Genomic DNA, 24,047 nt, shown 5'->3' on the forward strand with positions numbered 1-24,047 from the left:
ACGTCAGTATTACAGTATTGACTCTCAACAGGGTTCTCTAAACCGCATTATTGTGTAAGCACCTTTACTTTAAATGCACCACAAACTGGGCTTCCATTTGGTTTTTACTCACCTTTGCAGTATACTGTATCTATTAATGATTCAGTGAGTGTGAAGTAAACTGCTACCACTCTCAATAATTGATCTTTTTGAAATCATTTACATTCCTCTCATCGTCATGCCTTCAGGGATATTTTTGTTGTCAATATTTTGAATATACTTAAGAGAGCAGACAGATGATACCTGGGCATAGGGCTATGTTGCAAAGCTTAGTCTGGGTCTCAGGTCCGTCACAGGCCCTGCCTCCATGCTGGGGAGGGGCACACATCCTAGTCCTAGTGCGGTGACCTCGGCCACACGTGAATGAGCACAGGCTCCACGGTGACCACTCCTCCCACACACCGTGTACTGCGGGCACAGAAAAGGCGTCAGGCCTAATCAATGTCTCTGGTCTCTGCTATATGGCATAAACAAAACCCATAACAGACTGCACTGAGCCATAAATGAAATAAAATCAATCAAAAATAATCAGCGAGTAACAAAGCTAATGTGAATGAAACACTGAGCACACAGACAGACTGTGGGGCTTCACACAGCCTCAGCCACAAGCTTCAATCACCTCTGTACATTTAATACAATACATGCTACCCCCGCTAACGATGCTTCAGGAAAGGTATAGGATATGATAAATATGTCAATCTTCCACCTGGCAGTTTTCAACCTACAATAGCAACAACCTGACTTTCAAGGCGTGGGTGAGCAGCAGAAGCGGGTCTGCACAGCGTTACAGTTTGTTGAGTCTTCTTGGTTGACTGGGAATCTAATAGCGGCGGACCTTCAGGTTAATGCGAGCTGACAATGGTTCTGCAAATCTGTCGTTACACCAACATACTTATCATGGTTATGCACAAAGCAGACAGCCCGTAACCTGCTTCCAGACCTCTGAATAACTCTGCCCACATTTTACGATCGGTAATGAAATGGCCACTCAGACTAAATATCCGGCTAGACAGCCCAAATCCAACAGGACATCATATCAAAAGTATTCATATGGTGTTTTCCTCATCAGATATATATGCCTGAGCAATTAATGTTAAATGTTTAAAATGCTAGTAATGCTATCCTAATTAAAATTACTCTAAATCTCATGAGGCATATTGTTGTTTTTTAAATAATTTTAATTTTAAAAACCTTTAATTGCACCCGATTCGACTGTTATCAGGCCATTAAACAGGCGTTTTCAGTCGCTATAAGCACCATAGATGTGGGTCATTAGGGGCCTACTACGTCTACTACGTTGTAAAAGTGAAGGTGAAACTTAAAAGCAACACGTTCTAACATGTTGTAAAACTGAATGAAATGTCATGTTTTGAACACAAACAAAAAGGCTTCTTTAGGTTTAGGCAATAAAACAACAACTTCTTTAGGTTTAGGCAAAAAACAACAACACTTAGTTAAGTTTAGGGAAAATAAGTTGTTGGTTAAAATAAGTAGGAACACAAAGACGCCTGACTTCCACTTCTGCTCCTGTCATAATTACCACGGTTGCTAGAGGTCGCTGTCATGTTTCTTTATACCTTCTTTTGGTGATCTACCATGTGAATAGATGATAAAACCTACTAGTAGGGCCCTATTGACCCACATCTATGGGGCTTATAGCGACTGATAACGCCTATTTAAAGGATACTTTTGAAATGCTTTGAGTTTCTAATTATTTATTATTGTAGGATTTCTTCTTATTGTTGTTGTCTCTTATTTATTCTTATTATGTATCATTTTTATGGGATGAGAGAGCCAGGGCACATGCATTTTATTACATTTGAATGTACAACTGTACTTTTTTAATGTACAGTATATGACAATAAACTTGAAAGTTGAACTATTTTCTGCGTTTCCTCTTCTATTTAACAACACTACAGATCATGTTCAAGCACATTTATCACCACAATATAGGTACATTTGTAATTTTCCTCATCTCAGCTGCTTATTAAAATACATATTTTTAAATAAATGCTTTTAAATATCATGAGGTGGTCCCTGTCAAAGTGCAATTAAACTGACTTGACTAATTTTTATTTTATTTATTTTTTTTACATTTAATTATTTTCAAATAATAGCTGGCAGAAGGCATCACTCCTCGTGCATCTTGGTTTGCGTGGTAGGTTTAACTGGGTTCTGGTTGACAGATGGTGAGACTTTATACAACTGCAGAGGATGTTTGCTGATGGCTCAAAGTTTTATTTTGGAGAGGGAAATATGGGAATCTCAGAGTCAGACAGACTTAAGAGACCTCCTATCTCGTCTCAGCAGTTGCAGTGTTCCTAAATCTACACAGTGTTATCAAATGATGAACACACTCCAAATGTAAAAGTTTAACCTCTGCTATTAGTTTCTGCTGGCTTCTTGATCCCAGCGATAAAGTGCATTTACTGACAGAACCGAAGACTCCAAAATGAACTTTAAGGGGACGGAAATATTATCAAACCCAAATCACACTGAACTATTTTTTTCAGAATCAGAAGTATTGGTATACTGAAGCATAACGAGCTGCAAAATCTTTGCTTTCTATCAGCTACAATGGTGCATAGGGAACTGCAATAACAGGCAGATGTGGGTACGGCCATGCCTATACATTTCCTGCGTCACAAGACTGAGGCACAAAATAAATGTAATTAATTAATTTTAATTAAACAACTAATTAATGGAGATTGGCAGTGCACACAACCTATCTGGTGGGATGGGGCTTAAGACCTCGAAAATGTGGCTACTTTGTCCACAGGGAATTGGTGGTTCCTGTTCAGAGGGTCACTATCCACAGCTTGTGTAGAGGCTCAAAGCTCCTGCTGTATAATAGTTAGATCTTAGGATCAGATGTATAGTAGTTGGATCTTAGGATCAATCTGATGGTCGACCATGAGGCGGAACCACCGTCTGTCCCAGGCGCTGCCTCTAAGCGCTGTTTTGATGCTCCTACCTAAGTGTCTGTGGTGGCCAAAGCATTTACTTTGAAAATTTTCGAGTTCAAAGCAGGCAGTCGCCAAAGCTACTTTATCAGTGACGGAATAGGAATTCCACTTCTTGTTTTTTCCCTGAACTGCAGCCATGATTTACAAGGACGGCCATGAGCAATCGCACTGTGCCGTGTTACAGGTGAAATTCTTGGACCAGCACAAGATGGCAGACAAAGCATATGCATTCGCCAAGAATGTTTTCATTAATTTGTGGTAAACTGGGATTTACTTCATTTACTTCATATCATTCCAGTGATTTTTTAAACCGTTTTTAACTTGTTAGCCTTCCTCTTGTGCCCGACTGTATAGTATAGTATTTTTGCAGGCTGTCATATCTTTTTTTTTCCCCCACAGGACTGTTTGAGCTACTTTCCACTAGAAATACAATCACATCCACGCTTATCATAAAGCTGCAGTTCAAGGCTGTTGTGCATAATATTACACTTGGCTCTTACATTTGCACCAATGCAAACAAAGCATCAAAGGCACTTGGAAGTGCTTTTGCAATAGGTTTGCCTCTTGCAGTAAAGTAACTGGACTAGTTTCAGAGTCCTTAGGTTCAGAGTTTCTCTATGAAAAAGACCTAATCACATTAAAAAATGACACATAGTGAAATCATGATCTTAATGATTTCCTTTTGCTCTTCTGCAATAAGTTTTTAATAATATTTCCTTACATTCTTAAGTTATCAGGTGTTACTGGCTCACTGTCAAAATTGGATCTTTTACTTGTACCAGGATCGTATCTTATAATTTTTTTTTTAATTGGTTAATAATAAAAGACAGAACTTATTCCAGTCTTTAATTTTGCATTTGTCTTTGGTTTGCTCTGGTTATTAAGGGTATGTGTCTGGCATGGTTGTAAGTTTTGCTTTGTGCCAAAGTGTTTTTTTTAATTTAATTTTATTAAATTAGGCGTGGTCTTTATGATCAAATTGGCAATAATGAAATATTTTATAGACTGAACCTCCCAGTGCTTTCTGCTGATAAATGTTTTTATAGACAACCTTGTTTGCCTATGCTTTGTTTCCATTGGAGCTATTGGTGCTTAATCTAATTGCCCAGTTTTTCCTCTGTTTGTATTGTTTGCATACCAACCAAGTTAGCTTATTAGTTGCAGCAGGTGTTTAGTGCGTCTACAGCTAAAATAGAAACGTTCATTAATTGAGGCAATATTTGTACAGTATATTAATTGACAATAATCCTAAAAGAAAACCTGGCTGTTTTTCTATCTATTTATTAGGTTACTGTCAACAAATCGCATGACAAAACCACAACAAATATCCTACTGACAGCTATAGCCTGTAGGTAGTTCCTCCAAGCTACATAACTCTATGCCGTCCAACACGCATTAAAAATACATACCTTAGCACGTGGGTGACATTACTCCACTGCCATGAGCACAGCTACTTTATTTTGAAAGAAATGCATTAGCATCCTGTCACATGGGAGAAGTTTGCCTTCAGGGCTTTTCTGCTAGAAATCTCCTTAGGGCAACACAGCTACTTGGTTACGTTTAGAGAAAAGATTGGGTTAAAATAAACCCTTTAAAGTCAGAAATCCCGAGAAGACAAAGCCTTGCATCCTGTGGATGAGGAGTGTCAGTGACAGAAGCATCTGCGCATGCGCGGCCATGTGGCGCATTGTTTACGTCCTTATGTCAGTGCGCGTCTCTGCCCAGGTAGACATTAGTTCAGTTATATCTTTACATACGAAGTAGTTGTCTGCTGCTAACGTTATATTAATGCTCTGGATTGTGATTTTAGCACCTTAATGAACTAATCTAGCCGTGCTCGTTGACATGAGAGGACATCCACCTAAGATCAAAGGTATAACCACTCTTTTATGTTAAGTTTTTGACAGTTCTTTGATGATGGCAGTGGCATGGGGTATTAAACTATATCTGTAAACAGGCAATACTTTCTCACTTGTTGAATAAGCTTCATCCTGACAGCTAAGAAATATCACATTGACTCCTGCCATAATACTTAGTGTACATGTAGCTAAATCAGCTCTGTACCCCCATCCCAACCAAACCACACATTGTGAAATGTATGCTGTAAGAAATAATTTATATTAACCCAAATCATTTTCAAAACCCATTTTGAAAGTTAAAGGGACTGTTTGTAAGAATCAGAAATGCTTGTTAACAGTGACAGGTGTTGCTGTTAAGTCAACGAAAGTCAGCGTCGGGCTCGCGCTTGCTCTCTCTACATAGACATGAATGAGCATCGCTCAACACAGTGAGGCGACACACGTCAGCTAAAACCACAATATCACTCTATATTTCACCTGCTTGGCAGTAATGTTAGCTGACCAGACGAAGGTCTCTCCGTGAATCAATGCTGATCCTAGTGTTGGCTTTTCCTGCCTCAGCCTCCCGACCGCGGCCGGGGGGAACAGGGAAGACACCGGCACCCGGTCAGAGACGATAACGTAACTCGTCGCGGAGCCCCGTCACACACAAGACACGGAAGACCTCTGTTGGTCTGGAGGAGCTGCAGCAGTTATTTCTGCACAAACGTCCACTGTACATTCACTAGATATTCTCAGAGCTAAACTAACTCTTCTGCAGTGTGTAGTGAGCGCGCATGCACGTGAGGTGGAGCGAGCTGAATGAAGGCAAACAGGCAGAGGAGCAGAGACTCCGGCCCTGGAGACCAAAGCTACGGTCTCCCCCGCGTACTCCGACCGCGGCCAACACTGTGTAACTTTGTGGTTTTGGTGCTTCCGTGTAGTTTGTGTTGGAGTCTTGTCTGAACAGCGTAACCACACGCGAGCGCGCATGGGACACCGACCCGGGTGATTTATACGTGTAAGAAGTTACAAACAGTCCCTTTAAGCACCCATGACAGTAATAACATCATAAACATGCTTGTTTTTAATAAGGATAGGGTCAGGTTGAATAATTAACATGCAATACTGAATGCTGATACTGACCTCATCACGCTGTATTCTCTGAGCTATAGTATAAAACTAATTTTGTATTGGCGCTGAACATTGGCACTAGGGATGCACCGATCCAACAGTCCCGATAGCGATACCTGGGCTTTGGGTATCGGCTGATACTGAGTACCGATCCGATACCAGTGTTTAATAAATAAGCTGTATGCCTCACTGTGTGGAAGTGACTGGGATCATTCTTTTATGTGTAAGGCAACATCAGGCTTGACTTAAACATTGCTTTCCTAACCTTGTAAAACAAAATGTAACCAATAAATACATAGATATAAATTTAGTGATTTGTTATTTATGATTAAAATAATAAATCGTACTCCAGCAACTTGGTAAAAAATCTTCCAAATTACCAGGAATTACAATTCAAGTGTAAACCTTTTTAAATGCAGCAACAAATTAGTGAAAACATAAAGAGGAATTCAAATTCAAATACATAATGTAGAACTGTATTTAAACATAGAACTGAATTGAATTGATCTGTCTCATTGTCACTGATATCCGATCCAGTTATTTGAGTCAGTATCGGCCCGATATCCGATCCACTATCGGTATCGGTGCATCCCTAAATGTACGATTGGACTGCTTTCCTTTTGCAGAATAACTGCACCAGAATTAGAAAGACAGGTAAAAGTAATGCATTGTGCATGCATAAGGCAGATGCATTGTGTTGAATGAGCGGCATCACTTGTTTGGACGCCCAGAATTTCTAACAACGTGCTGGATGTCAGCCCTGCAGCGCCTGATCCATTGTTCATCCATGATGTTTTCAGCCACGGTGACTCTAAGGTAAGGCTCCTTTTAGACTTGAAGTGACGTGTCTTTAATTTGAGCTTGCTCTATTTTGGAGGTATCCTTCCACCTTGGTTTACTACTCACAGTTTGAAGAGAGTGAATCGATCGGCCAGAATATTAGATATAAACTGTGTTTCATGTGGCACCACGCCAGGTGGAATTCTTTTATACCATTTTTCTACTAAGTAAAGTTAGTGCTATATCAGCTGTATTTTTGAGGATGACTTGGAAAAAACAATTCTGTGATCCCAGTGCTAGGTTTTTAATATAAGTAAGTGAAGAGTAAAAAACATTATCTTTTAGATATTAAAATGCAATTTAACGACACTGCAGGACTACAGTGCATTTGATATGATCTAATAATCCACGAAGCAATACAATAAATTAAGAAGAGTGATGTTTTCGAAATTAAAAAGACTGCCCCCTCATCTAAAAATGAAAAGTTTTACTCTTGTGAGGAAAGTCAAAATTGCTTTAGAGTAGACTTTTATGGCCCAGTTATTTGATGATAAGGGTTTCTGCGTTATTATGTGAAAGAAAGTTCCGGATCCACAATTAGCCATGAGCAAACGCCTAATGTCTGCAGGTCTTGAGATAAATCAAGGACAGTAATGAATTCACATGGGCAGTAAGTTCTGTTTCTAAATTAATAAGTACTCTTCATGCAAATGAGTGCATATACCTGGAATTGGGCTGTGTAGCTTTTTGAGAAATATGAGCTTTATTGCTGTCAGAGCTAAATATTAATGGCCATAGAGGAGTCACACCAAGCCTGGTATTTAGGCAACTGTTCTTTTGAGATGACTCATTCTCCTTCTAGCTCTTAATGTCCACGCACAGTAAGAGAGTGACCCGTTTGAAAACTGCCAACTTCCCACTTAAACACATGCCACATCTAAAAATGAAGTACAGTACATCATAGATCAGTTTGTCAGAGGATGCAGCTCGCAGTGTTTTTTTTATATCCGCCGTAATTACCTAAGAGTTTGTGATGCAGACTCAGAAGCTCTACACTTAACAGCGCCATCAAATATCTTGACTAAACATGAGTTCAGAATCTCATTACTAAATCTACATGTTTGTCCGCGTAAACAATCTTCCAAAACGGATAATGGCGACTTGTTTTAGAACGCCGTCCTACCAGTCGCATCCAGACAAAACATTAGCGCGCCACAATCACCAGTCAGAAAAGCATCTGATGCGGATACCTGACTGCCAGTGACTCATCTGCCCTGCCATCACGGGTTGAGGAAGAAATGCCTTACAGCGCGTTTGAAGAAACGCTGCCAAGCTATTTTAAAATGCACGACTGACCTTCAAGGAAATGAAGCTGACAACATATCAGTAGCTACTGCTCCCCGAGCTCCATGCAGAACCACATGTCATTAAACCATTCTCAATGCTGATGAATTGCCTCACAGTTATATGAAATGGAAAAACACAAATGTGATAATGAAAAAAAAAAGAAAACACATTCACAAAATAACATCAAAGAAAGAAAGAAAGCATTAGATTAATTATTATAATAATAATAACTGCAATAGTAATAATACATTCTTAAAGAGACACATTGAAAAGTTTGTTAAAACACAACAACACATTTCCTCCTTTAAACAACAAATGAGCAAGACATTAATATTCAAGAATCTGCGGCTAACACTACCTGGACAAGGGGCAGTGTTATTGCAAACCCTTGATTCTCTTAAAGGGCCGCTGCAGTGTGTTCCGTATGGTGAGACACATGTTCTTGTTCGCACCTGCGACCCTGTACCGCATGTTACAGAGCATGAGCTCCACTGGGACCACTCCTCTGCACCTGATTCACCTGTGTGGGAGAAGGGTGACACTAGTTAAATGCAGCAATATGGTCCTTGGGCAGGGCTTACGGGGCGGGGCGGGGTGGGGCAAGGTGGGCGGGGTTGAGTCAGATGGGGTGGGGCCAACATGAGTCACGTTGGGGTGAAGTGGGGTCTTTAAGATTTACAAGAACACTATTGTACAGTCTATACTACCTTCATGTGATCTTTGATAAATCCTGAATCGGTTTATTTGTATACAGCACAATAAAGTGTTTTGCAATCATTAACAATGTTCTTTATAGTTTTGGAGAGATGTGTAAATGAATCAGCCTTTTTACAACAAATTTAAACGTGCATTTATGCAAAGATCACAGTGAAGGCATAGCTATGATTATACAAATTAACACTACAGACATTAGGGTCACATCTAACTTTCACTTCATCCTTAAAAAAAATAATTCATGCATTTCAATGAAACCCAATAATGTGCTTAAACAAAGTGAGACCATAAAAACAAAGAAAACTCTCATAAGAAACATGGGTGACATGCAAGAAAGACAGCGTCTGAGAAAAATAAAATGGAATTTAATGGGTGTTAGTTCAGAAAGTGGTCTGAGATATGGATTCCCTTGCACTGCAGCAAACTATCTAGTTTCCTTGACAACAGCGGAGCAAATTATTGTTGTTGTGTTTTAGACGATGGTTTCGAATACTTTTCAAACCCATCTTAACCTCTTAACTCCCAGGGGTGGAGGAAAAATGAGAAAGTTAGCTGATTTTTATTCAGCAGATCACAGCCGTTTTTCATGTGTGTGAATGAGGCTGAAAGCAGACTCAGTTGTGAGTGCCCTGAAGGGAGGTGCTATTTTAGCCACAGTATGACAATGGATTCTGTTTCTATTGTCCAGACCTCTGTGCCTACATTAAATGGAGGTTTTGGAAGCAGACTTTGATGTAGTTTTATCTCCGCATGCAGTCAAATTGTCATTAAATAATCCTCTATAGCATTCAGTTGCAGATTAGTAAAGATAAGGATCATAGTTGTTACATTCATCTCAAGATCTCTTTTGAGTTAAATTACAAAGAATAATGAGAAGAAACAGCATTGAGCCTTTCAATCTTCATTGTCCAAAAGGGTCAAATATCAAAAAGCCATGAAATGCTAAATAAAGCTGTATATTATGAGGAGGCAGTGGGGTGATTTTCCAAAGCCTAAATAAAAAAAAAAAGAATAAATTATTTGGTGACAAGTGAATGGACAATCAAATCCCTGCATCCGAGTAGTCACCGAATAATTGATGTTTGATTATGTTAAACCCTCAGGTGAAGTATTCATTTTCTTTGAGGCTTTAGAGATTTAATACAAAAGAAGAATTGTTTCAATTGCAGCTCTGAATACATTTATGTCATTGGAAGTCATCAAATCGTATTAGAATTTGAAGCACAACATGCTTTAAAGTAGTTTTCTCAGCATGTTCGGATAAGTAGATTCAGCCAAATAGGGATCTAAACCCTGCCCTTAATTTTGCAGATCATAAAATAGACTGAAAGGTGGATCAATTTGTTAAATGAGGCAGTACAGGGAGAGTAAATTGTGTGAGAATGAGAAACAGAAAAGCACAGCGATGCGACTCGACAGGGAAACAACATACCTACGGCGTGTGTAAAATGGAGAGGTGTTAATGAGTATTTGTTAGTATCGGTGTATGGCGTGTCGCAAATTAAAATGGTAATGAAAGGAGATTTTAAACAATGACGGCAATTTAAATGGAACAACACATGAAAAAATTAAAACATTTCCCAAAAAATCAAAAATAAAGAATAGAAAAAAAGTCTCAGCTAGATCAAAAACCCACCCACTGAAAAAAAAAGAAGTGTTTTCTAGATAGAATAAAGCAAAAACATCTAAATAATGAAAGCAAAATTAAGGTTTTGCTGTCACTTATTTCAATACTTTCTGATTTATTAAAAATGCTAAGGTGGTAGGTTGTAAAAGTCATTATGAATTTAGATAATTTCCGTTTTTAATTTATTGGATGCTACACTTGATTAAGCAACACAGCCTCATTTGATCTCTAAGGGCAGCATCTATCAGTTCAACTTTTGCCAAGTATGTGTTTCATATTTGGCTGAAGGGGTGGGTTTTTCAACGAATGACATTTAATTTATCATGCCTTGGAGGAAATGATTAACTACATCTGGGCCTTAGTTTTAAACTGCTGTTTAATTAATGTCCATGAATATACTGTGTGAGTAATCCACTTGCCAACTCGCTATGTGACAATAAAACAAACAGACCCACAAAACCCAATTAAGCTTTATATTCAAAGTAAATACTAGAGAAATGGGAAATTTATCTTCCTACTTCATATGTAGCAATAGAGAATGAGTTGGGAAAAAATAATAATGCAAAACATTTCCACTTAAAAAGGTGCAGTACAAGAGAGAGCATGCATGATGAAATTAAGTTTAGTTAACAAAATAAAGTAAAGAAACATAACTACGGTATTACCAGTTTGTGCCATAAATTTAGCAGATTCAGCTTGCTCCTGCAGGGCCTTTGTGTCATGAACTGATCTTGGCCGCTGACTTTTTACTGTATGCTCTCCGATCATTCCATATTCTATGGGACAAAATAGAGGTTCATATGAAAGCTAGGCTTATACATGACTTTCTGAGAACAAAAGCTTATTACATACTGTTTTTCAGGATGTTCGAAGCAACTGCAGTACATGGCTAGAAACAAAGACCACACAAGTTTTGTATTTAGTTTGTCTTTTACTCTAGGGCATAGAACAATGCAACGAATTTATAAGGGTGAGTTGGAAGTATTAATTGAGCTTGAAAGCACAGCGTAGACACATAGCAAACATGCAAATAAACTCACATCGTTTTTTTTTTTTTTTTAATTCTAACACGTCATCAGACCAGCTCCCGCCCTCCCCCCCACCCTCCTGCACACCCAGAAAAGAAAAGAAAACAAAATGAAAGTAAAAATGTGTAAGCCATCAGGAAGCCACAGAGGAGGGGGTCATGGACATAACATGCTATTGATCCACAGTTTCCTCGACAGTTTGTCATCTTTTGCAGGATTTCTTTTTTAGTTTACCCGGTCCAAAAATATTGTGAGCCTTTTTGTTAAATTAGGCAAATGTATTCTGAGCTGTATTCATTACAATGCATGCCCTCTTTGTTTCCCGTAAAGGGACAAAGAGACAATGAGCACAATGTTCTGACGCCACACTGAGAAAAGTGATGCTCGCATTATTGCATTTGGTTACGAATTTGCATCAGCTGTTTCAAGTAAATCCGACACACTATGAAACATTTATATGTTACTTAATTATTACGAGTTGATGCAAATTGTTTTTGAAACTTAATTAAAAACTAGCATTACTTCTGGCAGTGTGGTCCTAATGAGGTGATTTTATCATTTGCAAATAAGCAATGCAGGTGATGCATCAACAACAAATTCACACATAGCTTATGTTAGTACATTAGACAATACAATGCATCAGCCATTGATAGGGAGGACGTTTAAATCATCACTTCTGATCTAGTTTGTAGCCTCAGTTTCCCGCGTTCCCTACAGCAGATTGCACGCCTAGAAAGACTGACCTCCCTCACAGTGAGGCTCATCTGTCATCTCATCTGAAAGCTAAACTTTTAAGACTAATTATGGCGGTAAATCACTTGACTACAAGAAAGGACAGTTGTCTGATCCACGCATCAGACTGTTGGCATTAACCAAATTATATCAACAAACATGTTCCATGATTGGATTAAGGAAAAATAAATTAATAAAAGACTTTTCAGCGACATCCAAAGCAACATCCCTTCCCAGTACAGCATCAGGCAAACTGTGTTGCGTTTGCATAAAAAATTTGAATATTACGGGGGTATAATGAAAGGAGATAGAAAGCCGCCAGGTAGAAGCAAACATGGCAGCCTTTTGATGCTGATTGGGATCTTCAGAACCATGACTGCACAAAGTAACGAGCTTCAGAAGCACGTTCAAAGGTCTTCCAGTCTGATTTGATCTCGTCCACATCTGTTTTGCTCAAATTGAGCAGAAAGCACAGTGTGAACTCTGTGCCGGACAAAAACTGTGCAGGTACACTGATGGCTGGACAAACAGCGGGCAGTTTGATCTAGCGTTCAGTCATGCGAGGCTAACTACAGTAGATACTTTGACATGTTATCTCTTTACTGCGATTTGGGCTCTACCCTGTGGTGTCTTGGATCATGAACCAATTCTCCATTTAGCAGAATAAAAGGGCTGTCTGATTTAGTCAGCCTGAATGCCTGCTACTTTGCAGGAAATCGGACAAAAAGCAGGGCCCACTGCTTTTTAATGAATTTATACGAGTGAAACTAAACACTAAAAGCTGTGAGACGGCATACAGTAGCACTTTCATGCCACTTGGCTCAGTGGGGCTGGATGGAGTTAGACAATACATACGGAATTAGTTGGCTTCTTTTAATGGTTTTCAGTAACATTCAATGTTAAAATGCCAAAAAAGAGTTTACAAATCATTATAGACCCCCTGCTGTCCTGTATTCATTAGCAACGGTGTTAGCAAGTACAAAAGGCATCAGAGCTTAAAGTGTTTGAATTAAGGATGCACCGATCCAATTTTTTCAGTCCCGTTACCGATAGCGATACCTGGGCTTTGGCCGATACCGAGTAAACATCCGATACCATTGTTAAATTAATAAGCTGTTTGCCTCACTGTGTGGAAGTGACTGGGATCATTATTTTATGCGTAAAAAAAGTCAGGTTTGATTTAAACATTGCTTTCTTAACTTTGTAAAACAAAATGTAACAAATAAATACATAGATATAAATTTAGTGAGTTGTTATTTATTATTAAAATAATAAATCCTACACCAGCAACTTGGTAAAAAACATCTTCAAAATTAACAGGAGTTACAATTCAGGTGTAAACCCCCTTAATGCAGCAACAAAATTGGCCAAAAATTCAACAGGAATTAACATTCCAGTATATAAAGAATATAGTATATAAACATAGAATTGAATTTAATAGATCGGCCCCATTGTCACAGATATCCGATCCAGCAGTCCGATATCTGATCCGGTATCGGTGCATCCCTAGTGTGAATATCACGAGACTGTACACTCAAAGAAAATAATTCCTACCCTGCTCTCTGCTATATTATTTACATTTAGAGTCATCATAAATTTAAATAGTCCAAGGAGATTATATTTAGAGCCGGAGGCTATTATATTCTATATTATCCTTTTAAAATACTAATCAACATGACCAGCTTCGGATATCATTGATCGTATCTCTCCATCATACCTTTGAAAATGATTTGCCTCTGCAAAACATCGATCACCTCGGCCTATTGAACACTTGCCCTAAAGTCAGTCACACCTAATCTAATCTAGCTCTCAGCAGCTCCTGATAAACAATACAACAAAAGCATCGAAACATGAAAGAGACTATAAAAATGTCATTAAGCGTGTCGTCAGTAAGATACCTACTGTGCTGTGCTCATTACAGAGCACACACTGTACTGTACGAATTAAACTTCTCACGTTTTTAAATAGAGCTTTGTCATCGTCATGGATTCATTGTTTTATCACTGATGTTTGAGTAATTATATCTACATCAGTGTGGACAGGAAGATATTAAAAAAAAAAGCTCAACCTGTTAGTTCACAAATGAGAACTGGTTCATTTAGTGCATAACAAGTCTCAGTTTTAAGTGTATGAGACTGGAGTCTCTTTTGATGCCACAAAGCCAAGATGTTAATCCTAACGTCGAGTTTCAGAGAGCCCGAGGTAGAATGGAAAAGAGCAGGATGTCGAGACATGACACCAGAAAAATACTGAGAAATAAGCACAGCGGTTTAATTGAACTACTAGGTTTGCATTCGAGCCCGTGGCTATATAACCGTAAACATCAGAGACAAACCAGAATTTAAATAACTAGAGGGGCAGGCTGTTTGTCATTTGTCAAAGCGGCCCAAGAAACAATGTGTCTTCGCTGTATTACAAGGCAGAAAGCGCAGATGATGCATTTAGCGTGTCATTACCTTTCAAGCATTTCCTCTGTTTTGAGACGGCATCGTTTCATGTGTTGGCCAGTATTCAGAACTTTTTAACTGTGCATTTTTAAGAAAATTAAATTTAAGATTTATGAGTCGTCTGCCCTTCAGTCGGAACTAAAGAGAATACTTATTATTGATATCCATCAGCCATCATGCTTCAATAACAAAGGAGAGGCAATGTCATTCAGAGAAATCCATCACTGTTCGCTTTCTTTCCCTTTGTGCAAGATTCATTCACTTTGCATGCACATAACCTTGATGGCATGCATCACTGATAAACCATGCGTTTTGGGCCTGAGAATTAAAAATGACATACCCACAGATCTTATAGTGGCCATTAAATACAGCAGGATTGACAAAACTGAGGGATAGTGGCATTGCTTTTTATGAAAAACATGTTTGTGGAGGATTAAATACATTTGCCAAAAATAGGGAGCTGAATTACTTAGATGACCTTGACAGATCAACAGTAGCCACTTTTTTTTCCACAACGGGCAAAGCATTTTAAATCACGGTCAAAGCCATGCAGCGTGTTCCAGCAAGCACTTAAAAAGCAAAATAATCTCCAACACTCTACTGGACCAAATGGACCACACAGGAAGGAGTTGCTTCTAAAGAATAGTAGTTCTTACAAGTAGATTTAAATTAGTGAATAGTCACAAAATTGTATCTATTTGATTCGTAAACATAGACGCAAATTTCCCTTTTTGTTCGTGATGCTCAGCATAACTTTCAACAATGTATGTTTCGCGTGTTTTCCTACAAATATCCAGCAACATGTGATGCATGTGTCATTTTCCGCTCCAGTCTTTTCAAAATAAAACTACTTAGTTAGGTTTAGGAATAGATCAACGTGGTTAGGCTTAGGCAAAAAAACAAGTTAGTTAGGTTTAGGAAAAGATTGCGGTTTGGGTTACAATAACTCAGAAATGCTGTAACTTAAGTACGGAAGTTATGTGACAAATAAATCAGCTTTGACTTGTGGTTTCACGCATGACACAAATGGCGGTCTCCTGGGCGAAAGTGTTTTTTGACCCACCCATCCACCCCGACCTCCTCGCTATTCGGCTTTTGCCGCTTTTTATACTTCCCGGTTCACAATTACGTGGATTACATACAAATTGATTTTGTGCTGACCATCACAAAAAAATTTGAAATTCATGTCTATGTACACAAATCAATACATTCAATTTTGTGACTATTTCACGAACTGCTGTGCGACTGGGCTGTGTAACCAGTATATTATGAATTATAGTACATGCATGAAATTAGTAAGAACTGAGGGAACATTTGGCATTAAAGATTTACAGAGAGCAGTCATATAAGCCAGTCTATGTAGCAGATACTGTAATGGAAAAGTAGTCAATGCACAGTGTACTGTATTTACTGAACAAAGTGAGGCTAAAGACCCTCATTTAAATCATCATCATAACTGTCATTATAGTGGAATAAAAATTGTTGTTTTTATATAAATACAGTGTAGATGGAGAAGCGGGACTCCTGGTCAAATATATACTTGCTGGATATTTTCTTAACCTCCCTTTTCATTGACTCATATCCAAACAATGTATTGTTGGACTGTAACCATATCCATTATTTCCTCTGTGTAATGTGTTTCCCTTTGGATAAAATTGCCAACTCCGTGAAACAATAAGTATTTTGTAGCATCAGGAAATCACTATAGCTGTCTCCCTGAGATTATGATAGCGTCATTTCTCAGAAGCAGATTCACTGATTTGTGTGACTCACTGTAGATACACATGAACCAAAATAACTCCTTGTCAGCTACATGTCTCTCTACGATTGTTAACATTCGCGTCTGTTGACAGCATCCAAGCAGGTTAAACCTAATGTCACCCAACATCTTCTGATGCAATGAAATAGGATTTTGACTATGACTGACAAAATTATAGACCTACAATTTTGGGAGCCTCTCATATATTAACTCACTGTCACAGAACATAGCTAAATCTACAATACAGCAAAAAAATCAATTACCACACACACACACACACACACACACACACACACACACAGACCAATTAATGCGAACACCCTCTTCCTGTTTCTCACGTTTTTACTATATATTTTTTTTTTTTTAAAGCTCCTAATTCGCTAAAGGAAGAAGCCGAATTAGCTCTCCATTCAGTAACACAGTGCAACATCAAACCTGCAATTACTTCCAGTAAGCCCAAAAATAAATCTTTTAAAGCAGAATAATGCATGCTGCCACCATGCTGTGCCATCAGTTTATAAAGGCAGACATGTTGCCTGCTTGTCAGGGTTTATCTACAAATCAGGTGAGATATGAAGAGGTGAAGGATGAGATACCAAAAATACCTTCTTTTCAACTTTTAAGAAACCGAAGTGGCTATCGTCTCGTGAGTCAGGCTGCTTTGCTAGTTGATCTTATAGTGAGATAATGTCTGGCCACGCTAATAAGGAAAGGGAAAATAACTCTTTTGTTTCAATCAGCTTTTGGAGGCTGATCTCCAGGGGTGCATGTGTTAGCAAAGCCAGCCCTGCATGCAGAAACAGAAACAATGGCCCAAATGTAACGAAATGTCTGCTCAAATAACCGGCTGTGCAGGCGCAACAACCTCGTCGTCACCACTGGGCTGTGACCTCAGCAGGTGACAATAAATGAAGGTTATAACAAGGGGATACCAGGGCTCCGATTGTTGAGGCAACGGTGCTACCGAATGCGCTGTGGCCCACACAGGCCTTCATCACAGTGTCAAAGATGTGCAAACATGGATAGTGTTGACAGTATCCTCCTGCCAGAGCCAAACTATTCATGTGCGCCTGATTTGGTGGGCTCAAAGCTTTTCTTACCCATCACAGCTCATTGATGCTTTCAAGCTTAATTAGTGGCCGTATTTACGCTTGATTTAATTAATGTCCCACTACTAAGTACATCCAGCACACATTACAAACAAATAAAGACTCAGCACGTTATCAAAGAGAATCAAAGTTCCCCGGGTCCGTGACCTTTGTCATCGCCGAGGCTTTGATTCGCTCCATGCAGAGAATTCTAAGCGCACACAGTGGCGGTAATCGCGCCAGCCGCAGAGAGGCTAATGGAAGACATTTGATTTCCAGGTTCCATCCTCACTGTGTGGACACGTTCCATGTGTAATTTTATTGAAAGGCAGTAAAAGCCAGCCCCATGTCCAATGACTGATGTGTCTAACCTTGCATGAAATGAGCCTTTACTCAGAGGCCCCTATGAGTAGCTTCTATCAGGGGCGCTCCGGCTCCTTGCCCTCCATGCATTCCTGCCTGACTGACTGACTGTCACAAATGTAGCTCTTAATGAGAGGCACTTCATTACCACTACACTTTGAAGAGTGTACGTTCCCAGAATACAGTACATTTTTTATATATTGGATTTCTGTTTGAGGCATGAATTACAATGGAAATATATATTTAAACATAAAACAATGCCAAACTATAATTAAAGACATTAAACTTTACAAAAGGTAAGAGTGACGAAATGCTAAAACAGTTGTATTATAATTTAAGGGGCTACAATTTCTTGTTTGTGCCATCAGTGTCTGCTCATTCTCTTGTTTCCTGGAGGTATTAAAAACCAAAACATCAATGCTGAAGAATAATCAAAGCCTGTTCTGGTTGATTTTGGACTTTTCACTTAAAAAAAAATTAACATAACAGTTACAATTAACAAATATTTTACAATAGAAAGAGAACATTACAATAACAAAAGCATATTCCAGAGGAAAGCAAAAAGAAAATCAGTCATTATGTACGGTGGAATACATAAAAAAGACAATACATAAAAAACATCAAAAATACATTTATTCATAAGTACTGTAAAGGACAGATTTGACTACTATGTTTTGTTTATTCCAACATTTTGGAGGCAGGATAGTACATTTGGTTTTCTCAGAGTAGAGCTGCAACGATTAATCGATTAGTTGTCAGAAATTAATCACCAACTGTTTTGATAATCGATTAATCGGTTTGAGTAATCTCCAAAGACAGTAAAAATGATCTGATTATAGCTTCTTAAATGTGAAATTTTCTTTTGTTCTTTTACTCCTCTATGACTTTAAACTGAATATCTTTGACTTTTTGACAAAACAAGACATTTGAGGACGTCGTCTTGTGTTTTGGGAAACACTGATCGACATTTTTCTGACATTTTATAGACCAAACAACTAATCGATTAATCGAGAAAATAACTGATATTAAAAATAATTGTTAGTTGCAGCCCTATCTCGGAGTGTTTTAGACAAAACTAAAAAAAATAAATGATAATAAATATCATGATGATGATTATGACGTAATGAACGTGCATCATATTTTAGCTCATTATCACACTTCCACATCCAAACTGGGACTCTCCAAACTTAAAAGCAGACTACCCATTCATAAACGATCTTATAAATCTACTTAGATGTCCTCAATGTATCTCCTTACAGCCATTATACAAACCCTTCACTATTGATGGGACCATATGCTTGAGCCAATCTAAAAAACTCAATTAGTCCTTCATTAAGAAAATGAGGGGGTTGCACGGAATCAGATACAAATTACGAATTGTCCTCTGAGACGTACAATTATCCATCATATTCCTTCTGCCATCTGTTTGCTTCCTGTTGACTCTCCTAATGACTTAGATTGAAGCCAAATTAGAATTCCGAACAACTGCCACTGCACCTCATTGAGGAGTCATGTGAACTCACCTAAAATGGAGCGAGTGCGGCGAGACGAGCGCTCGGAACACAGTCTGCTGCGAAGTGGAGAGGATGCATTTTGTATCACTGATGTGTAGGCAAATGAGGTGCTACTGGAGATCGCATTGATAATTTACAGCACAATGCTAAATCACAAGGTTATTGAGCAGTACCTCACAAAGCAACCTAGATGGAGCTCTGACGTTATCAAAGCACTGCATCAAGAAGCCCTGTTGCTGGGTGCCGTGAGCAGATCATTCCCCCTCTTCTTCTCCGTATACACTTCAGGGAACAGGCCTCAGCAGTCTGACTTCATATCATTTCAGCTCATCCAAACGTGTATAAATTGAATCTCTATTCTATGAAAAGCTGCACGGTTTAGATGCATATCGCTCAGTGCAATAATCTGCCATCACAAGAATCAAAAGCATCATCCACATTATAGTGGTTGTAAACAAATGCTTATCAAAGTCCAGAAAGTAGGCTTGATTTAAAGAAAAAAAAAAGAGGGGGAAACAAATTGAAAACAACAAGAAGTACAAATGAAGATACTCATTTCATTGTCGTCTATTCTGGGTTTTTCACAAAGACGTACCCTCTGCATCATAATGTGTCGTGCTTTCAGTTCAGCTGCATGATGCTATCAGAAAATGGATCCGCCTATGGAGCATTTTAAAGTGAAAGCAATGCCAAGATTGCGGCTTATAACTTGCAAAATCACCAGCCTTTTCAGAAAAGCGACACTGCTGAAACCACCCGTGACTAAAAGTGGGGCTGCTGCAGGGACACAACTGAAAGGACTACTGTGCGCCGACAGAAACAAGGATGGAAGCGGATTACTAATGAAACCATTTCAGAAAAGAGAAGTCAGGTTACATAAATAGTATAGAAAACTAGACATGCTGAGGTCTTCTCAAATCTGGGGCACTAGTCAGTCGCTTTCAGCGTTTCATGAAATATTCTCTTGTAAGTTTTGGCCTCAAAACAAGAGTTTTTTTTTTCTCTTTTTTGACCAGCAGGATATGATCTTAAAATACTGATAGAAATTATGCATAATAAAATATCATAATAACCCCTAAATCTTTTGGGGATATTCTTTACTACAATGCTCTTGCTAAGGGACATTAGAAAACTAAGGAAGCAGCTCTTGGCATCACTATAGAAACACACAACCCCAGTAGATGACCTGGCAGTCACACACACTGCCAAGCTCAATGCCACCATGCCAAGCAATGCATCTGTCAAGTGAGAAACATGACACATTTTTTTAGCACCTTTTGCGACTGCAGCCAATTTTCAAAGAGCATACCTTGTCCTTTTCTAAGCTATTTTGCTTGGCATACCAAGCAGTGACCTTCCATTTAATAGAGTCATGCTTTGCCGTCCATGGAAACTCCTTCGCTAATAAACGGAAAAAGATACACCGAAGAAATTAAAAGAGCAAACACGCAATATGGACTCTGTAACCATGGAGGCAAATGTGGTTGGATGGCCATATTTTGTAGCGAGATAAATCATTTCCAACAGCCCCTAATGAGACTTTCATAATTCATGCTGTCAGCTTTTCCACAGCACCAATCATGTCCGATCCTTTTGCAGTGGTAAAGCCCACTGCTTCAGACTGCCACCCTGCATCTATCAGCACAGGGAACATTGTGTCATATGCAAGTTAGTCATGAGGAAGATGCCTGCAACATGCCCTGTCTTTGCTCATTGGCTAAGCTCATGTTAAAGCAAATACACTCTCCAAAATAATTACAAGGACACGGCGGTGATGCTGAAATGTCCTCAGACAAGAGCACAACAGCAACGCAATAGGATTTTTATTTAATGGATTCTGATGCCAAGTCTGGGAACATGAGAACCATCAGAGTTAGTACAAGTTTCAAAGCCATGCATGGCTGCGCTGGATTGTAATCACTGTTTGTGTTTGTATAACTAAGCGCATCCACTGTTTGGGCTACAATAACTTGATTATTCCCCTTTCAAAAGAATTTGATATTTTAATTTTGTAAAAACTTTAAAGCAATTATGTTTAGCCATTCCCACAAAATGATAATTTGTTTATGTGGTCGGTTTTAAAGCTTTTTAATCAAACATAACCAGATGACTAACAGCTTTGGTTTAAAGTCTAAACACAAAATACAATATTGGTTGATTTGGTTTAACTTAGCATGGCTAACACTATACATTAGGGCTGCGTAATTAATCGAATATTATTCGCGATAAAGATTTTGACTTTGCACAATTGAATGAAGATGATCGACTGCGATATTGTTGTTTAAAATGCTCATAGAAAACTCCGCTCTATATCAACAGCCAGCCACCAGGGGGCGATCAACATATTTTGGCTTCACTTTTCTAAATGTTGCGACTGCAGCCCAGAGTAGAAGAGTAATAAAACAAAGTGAAAATGCACTGAATTCAGGTGAAGAAGAACCTTATTTTAAGTCTGATCTGAATGTAGTACAACATGAAAGCGAAAGCAGTACTCTGTTTGTTTAAATGTGAAAGTGCAATAGAAATATTTTGTCCCTAAAATCAATGAATAATAATTGTGATCTCAATATTGATCAAGATAATCGTGATTATCATTTTGACCATAATAGTGCAGCCTTTCTATACATCATCATTTTTATTACTAGTTCTGCATTAATCAAGTCAGAGGTGAACTCCCAAAACCTCAGTATGTTTCTTTTAAATTAAGGTTGGCAGTCCTCTAACCTGTGGTGATTTCTGTTCTTTATTTAGACCGTTGTGAAGTGTTGAGGGAGAGAGCAAATTGGAAACACAGGAGAGAAAACTCAGCAGGGATTCAGTCCCAGGACACGGGGGGCATTTAGTTCGAGAGGCAGGAGATTTAACCACCTGATGATCTCGGGAAACCCAGAATGTTCCAGAGACAATCAACAAAGGGTTCAAATCGACCTCCTGTAAAATGTCTCTTCCAGTCGTTCTCAAAGGGATTATGTCAAAGTCAAATAAATACTGCCTTTTTCTCTCATCGGAAAGGTTCAACAATAAACTAGCATCTAAACTGAACTGCTCCAAGTTTAATGATAGAATATATATAATATATATATAATTCAAACTTTTTCAACCCTATATCAAAGAGATGCTAAGTACTGTTAAATTAATAGAGCAAAAAAAAAAGAAGCATTATCTTAATTTTAAATTATGCTGAATAGCGCTGTTGTAATTATGCTGAGTCTTTGTGGAGGATAATTGTAATTTCAGCAGGGCAAAGTAATTGTGTGAAGAAAGAAGCCAGGGCACATAAAAAAAAAAGTTGGAATAATTAATTCATGTTGTTTTTATTTTTATATCCTGAAAGAGGTCTCGGGTTATTATCCACTAGAAGCCTTTGGAATCATCCTTTTACCATTTATAAGAACTCATGAAAGAGAGTAAACAAATAGGAAAACATTTCCATTATAATTTGCACGTTTGTCATTTTTTTGGTCTTTCTTCTAGGCTATATAAAGGCATGGGGTTAACCACATGCAACTTGATATGTGTCAGCTGTATTGCCAATGGTGGTGGTAAAACAAAAACATCACTGTTCTGGGTGAAAGCAGCATTCATTCGTCAATAGAAAAAAAAAGAATAAACACCAATAAAGTTGCTTAATTTTCCTTGCTCGACGACGTGACACCAACAAAGATGTTTTTCTGTAGTCTTCCACATCTTTCTGAACATTAACTGGATTATCAAATGCATCATTTACACACAGATTATAAAGGAAATTAGATTCCTGTGATTCGATAAACTATTGCCTCAGTGGGGTTATTTTACTTTGATATGGTTGCAGTGCGTTGTAACCATTTCAAAAGAAATATCCATGTGCGTTTAAATAAATAAATGAGTGTGCACTAGAAGTAATAAATCAAAATTTGAATGAAAACAAACTGCCAGCAAACACTCCACAACCAGAAAGCAGTATTAATCAATGATGGCTGAACCTGCTGGCTCTATTTTATTTTTTAAAAACAATTTCCAACATTGCCTAGCCACTAACACAGTCAAATTAGAGCTTACTGAAGTCATGTTATGATTTCGGGATAGTGAAGTTATTCCAACTTTAAAAATTATGTCTTGTTGCCATGTGGAGTTGCCAAAGAGCAAATTTGCCTGCTGCAGCTTTGAATATACTGTAAACAAGAGTGAAAGAAATCTGACTCAGTGGCTGGAAGCAAAGCTGCAAGGTCGTGGCTAGACCATAACCTTGTAGCTTTGAAGATTTTAAATATACTCATCACGAAAAAAGGAAGCCTAGATTCTCATCAGGTGGCTTTAAAAAAGGGAAAAGTATGTATCTCAATCCAACAAAAAGGCCTTCTAACTTTGCATAGCCCGGATCAAATCCTAGATGGAGTATGAAATTACTAATCAGTGACAGCTCCTTGTTATATGCAGCAGCGGAGGCAGCCAAGAGTGACATTAGTATTGGAAATTAATTGTTTTTTAATGTGCACGTCTCCATCGTCCACCACCACATAGCCATGCACCATTACTGTGGTCAATTAGCCATTCAACATCTTACCGTTGGCCAATGTATGGAATTGATTACCACACCACAAGCTTTCCCTGCAGCCTACCATGTCCAGAATATTAAGTGTTGTGTAAAAAAAAGTAAAACTCAACAAAGTAAATTAAATCAGCTTTAACCTA

The 24,047-nt window shown here is 38.4% G+C and overlaps 1 protein-coding gene and 1 long non-coding RNA gene across 5 annotated transcripts in view; one reads left to right on the forward strand and one right to left on the reverse strand.

Annotated features, from left to right (window-relative positions):
- The window catches only part of adgrb3 (adhesion G protein-coupled receptor B3), a 136,623-nt gene that overhangs the window by 68,033 nt on the left and 44,543 nt on the right, over positions 1 to 24,047 (reverse strand). For all 4 annotated transcript variants that reach the window (XM_074646363.1, XM_074646362.1, XM_074646361.1 and 1 more), the window contains exons 3-5: positions 11,111 to 11,221; positions 8,463 to 8,624; positions 283 to 447 (exon numbers count right to left, since the gene is read on the reverse strand). In XM_074646363.1, the coding sequence (XP_074502464.1) occupies positions 283 to 447; positions 8,463 to 8,624; positions 11,111 to 11,221 (438 nt within the window). The remainder of the gene's footprint in view (positions 1 to 282; positions 448 to 8,462; positions 8,625 to 11,110; positions 11,222 to 24,047) is intronic.
- LOC141774052 (uncharacterized) lies at positions 4,453 to 22,418 on the forward strand. The gene is made up of 3 exons (XR_012595226.1): positions 4,453 to 4,878; positions 6,665 to 6,793; positions 22,128 to 22,418. It is a non-coding gene; the product is annotated as an uncharacterized LOC141774052 (long non-coding RNA).

Source organism: Sebastes fasciatus, chromosome 9, assembly GCF_043250625.1.
Source record: "Sebastes fasciatus isolate fSebFas1 chromosome 9, fSebFas1.pri, whole genome shotgun sequence".
NCBI classification, from domain to species: Eukaryota; Metazoa; Chordata; class Actinopteri; order Perciformes; family Sebastidae; genus Sebastes; species Sebastes fasciatus.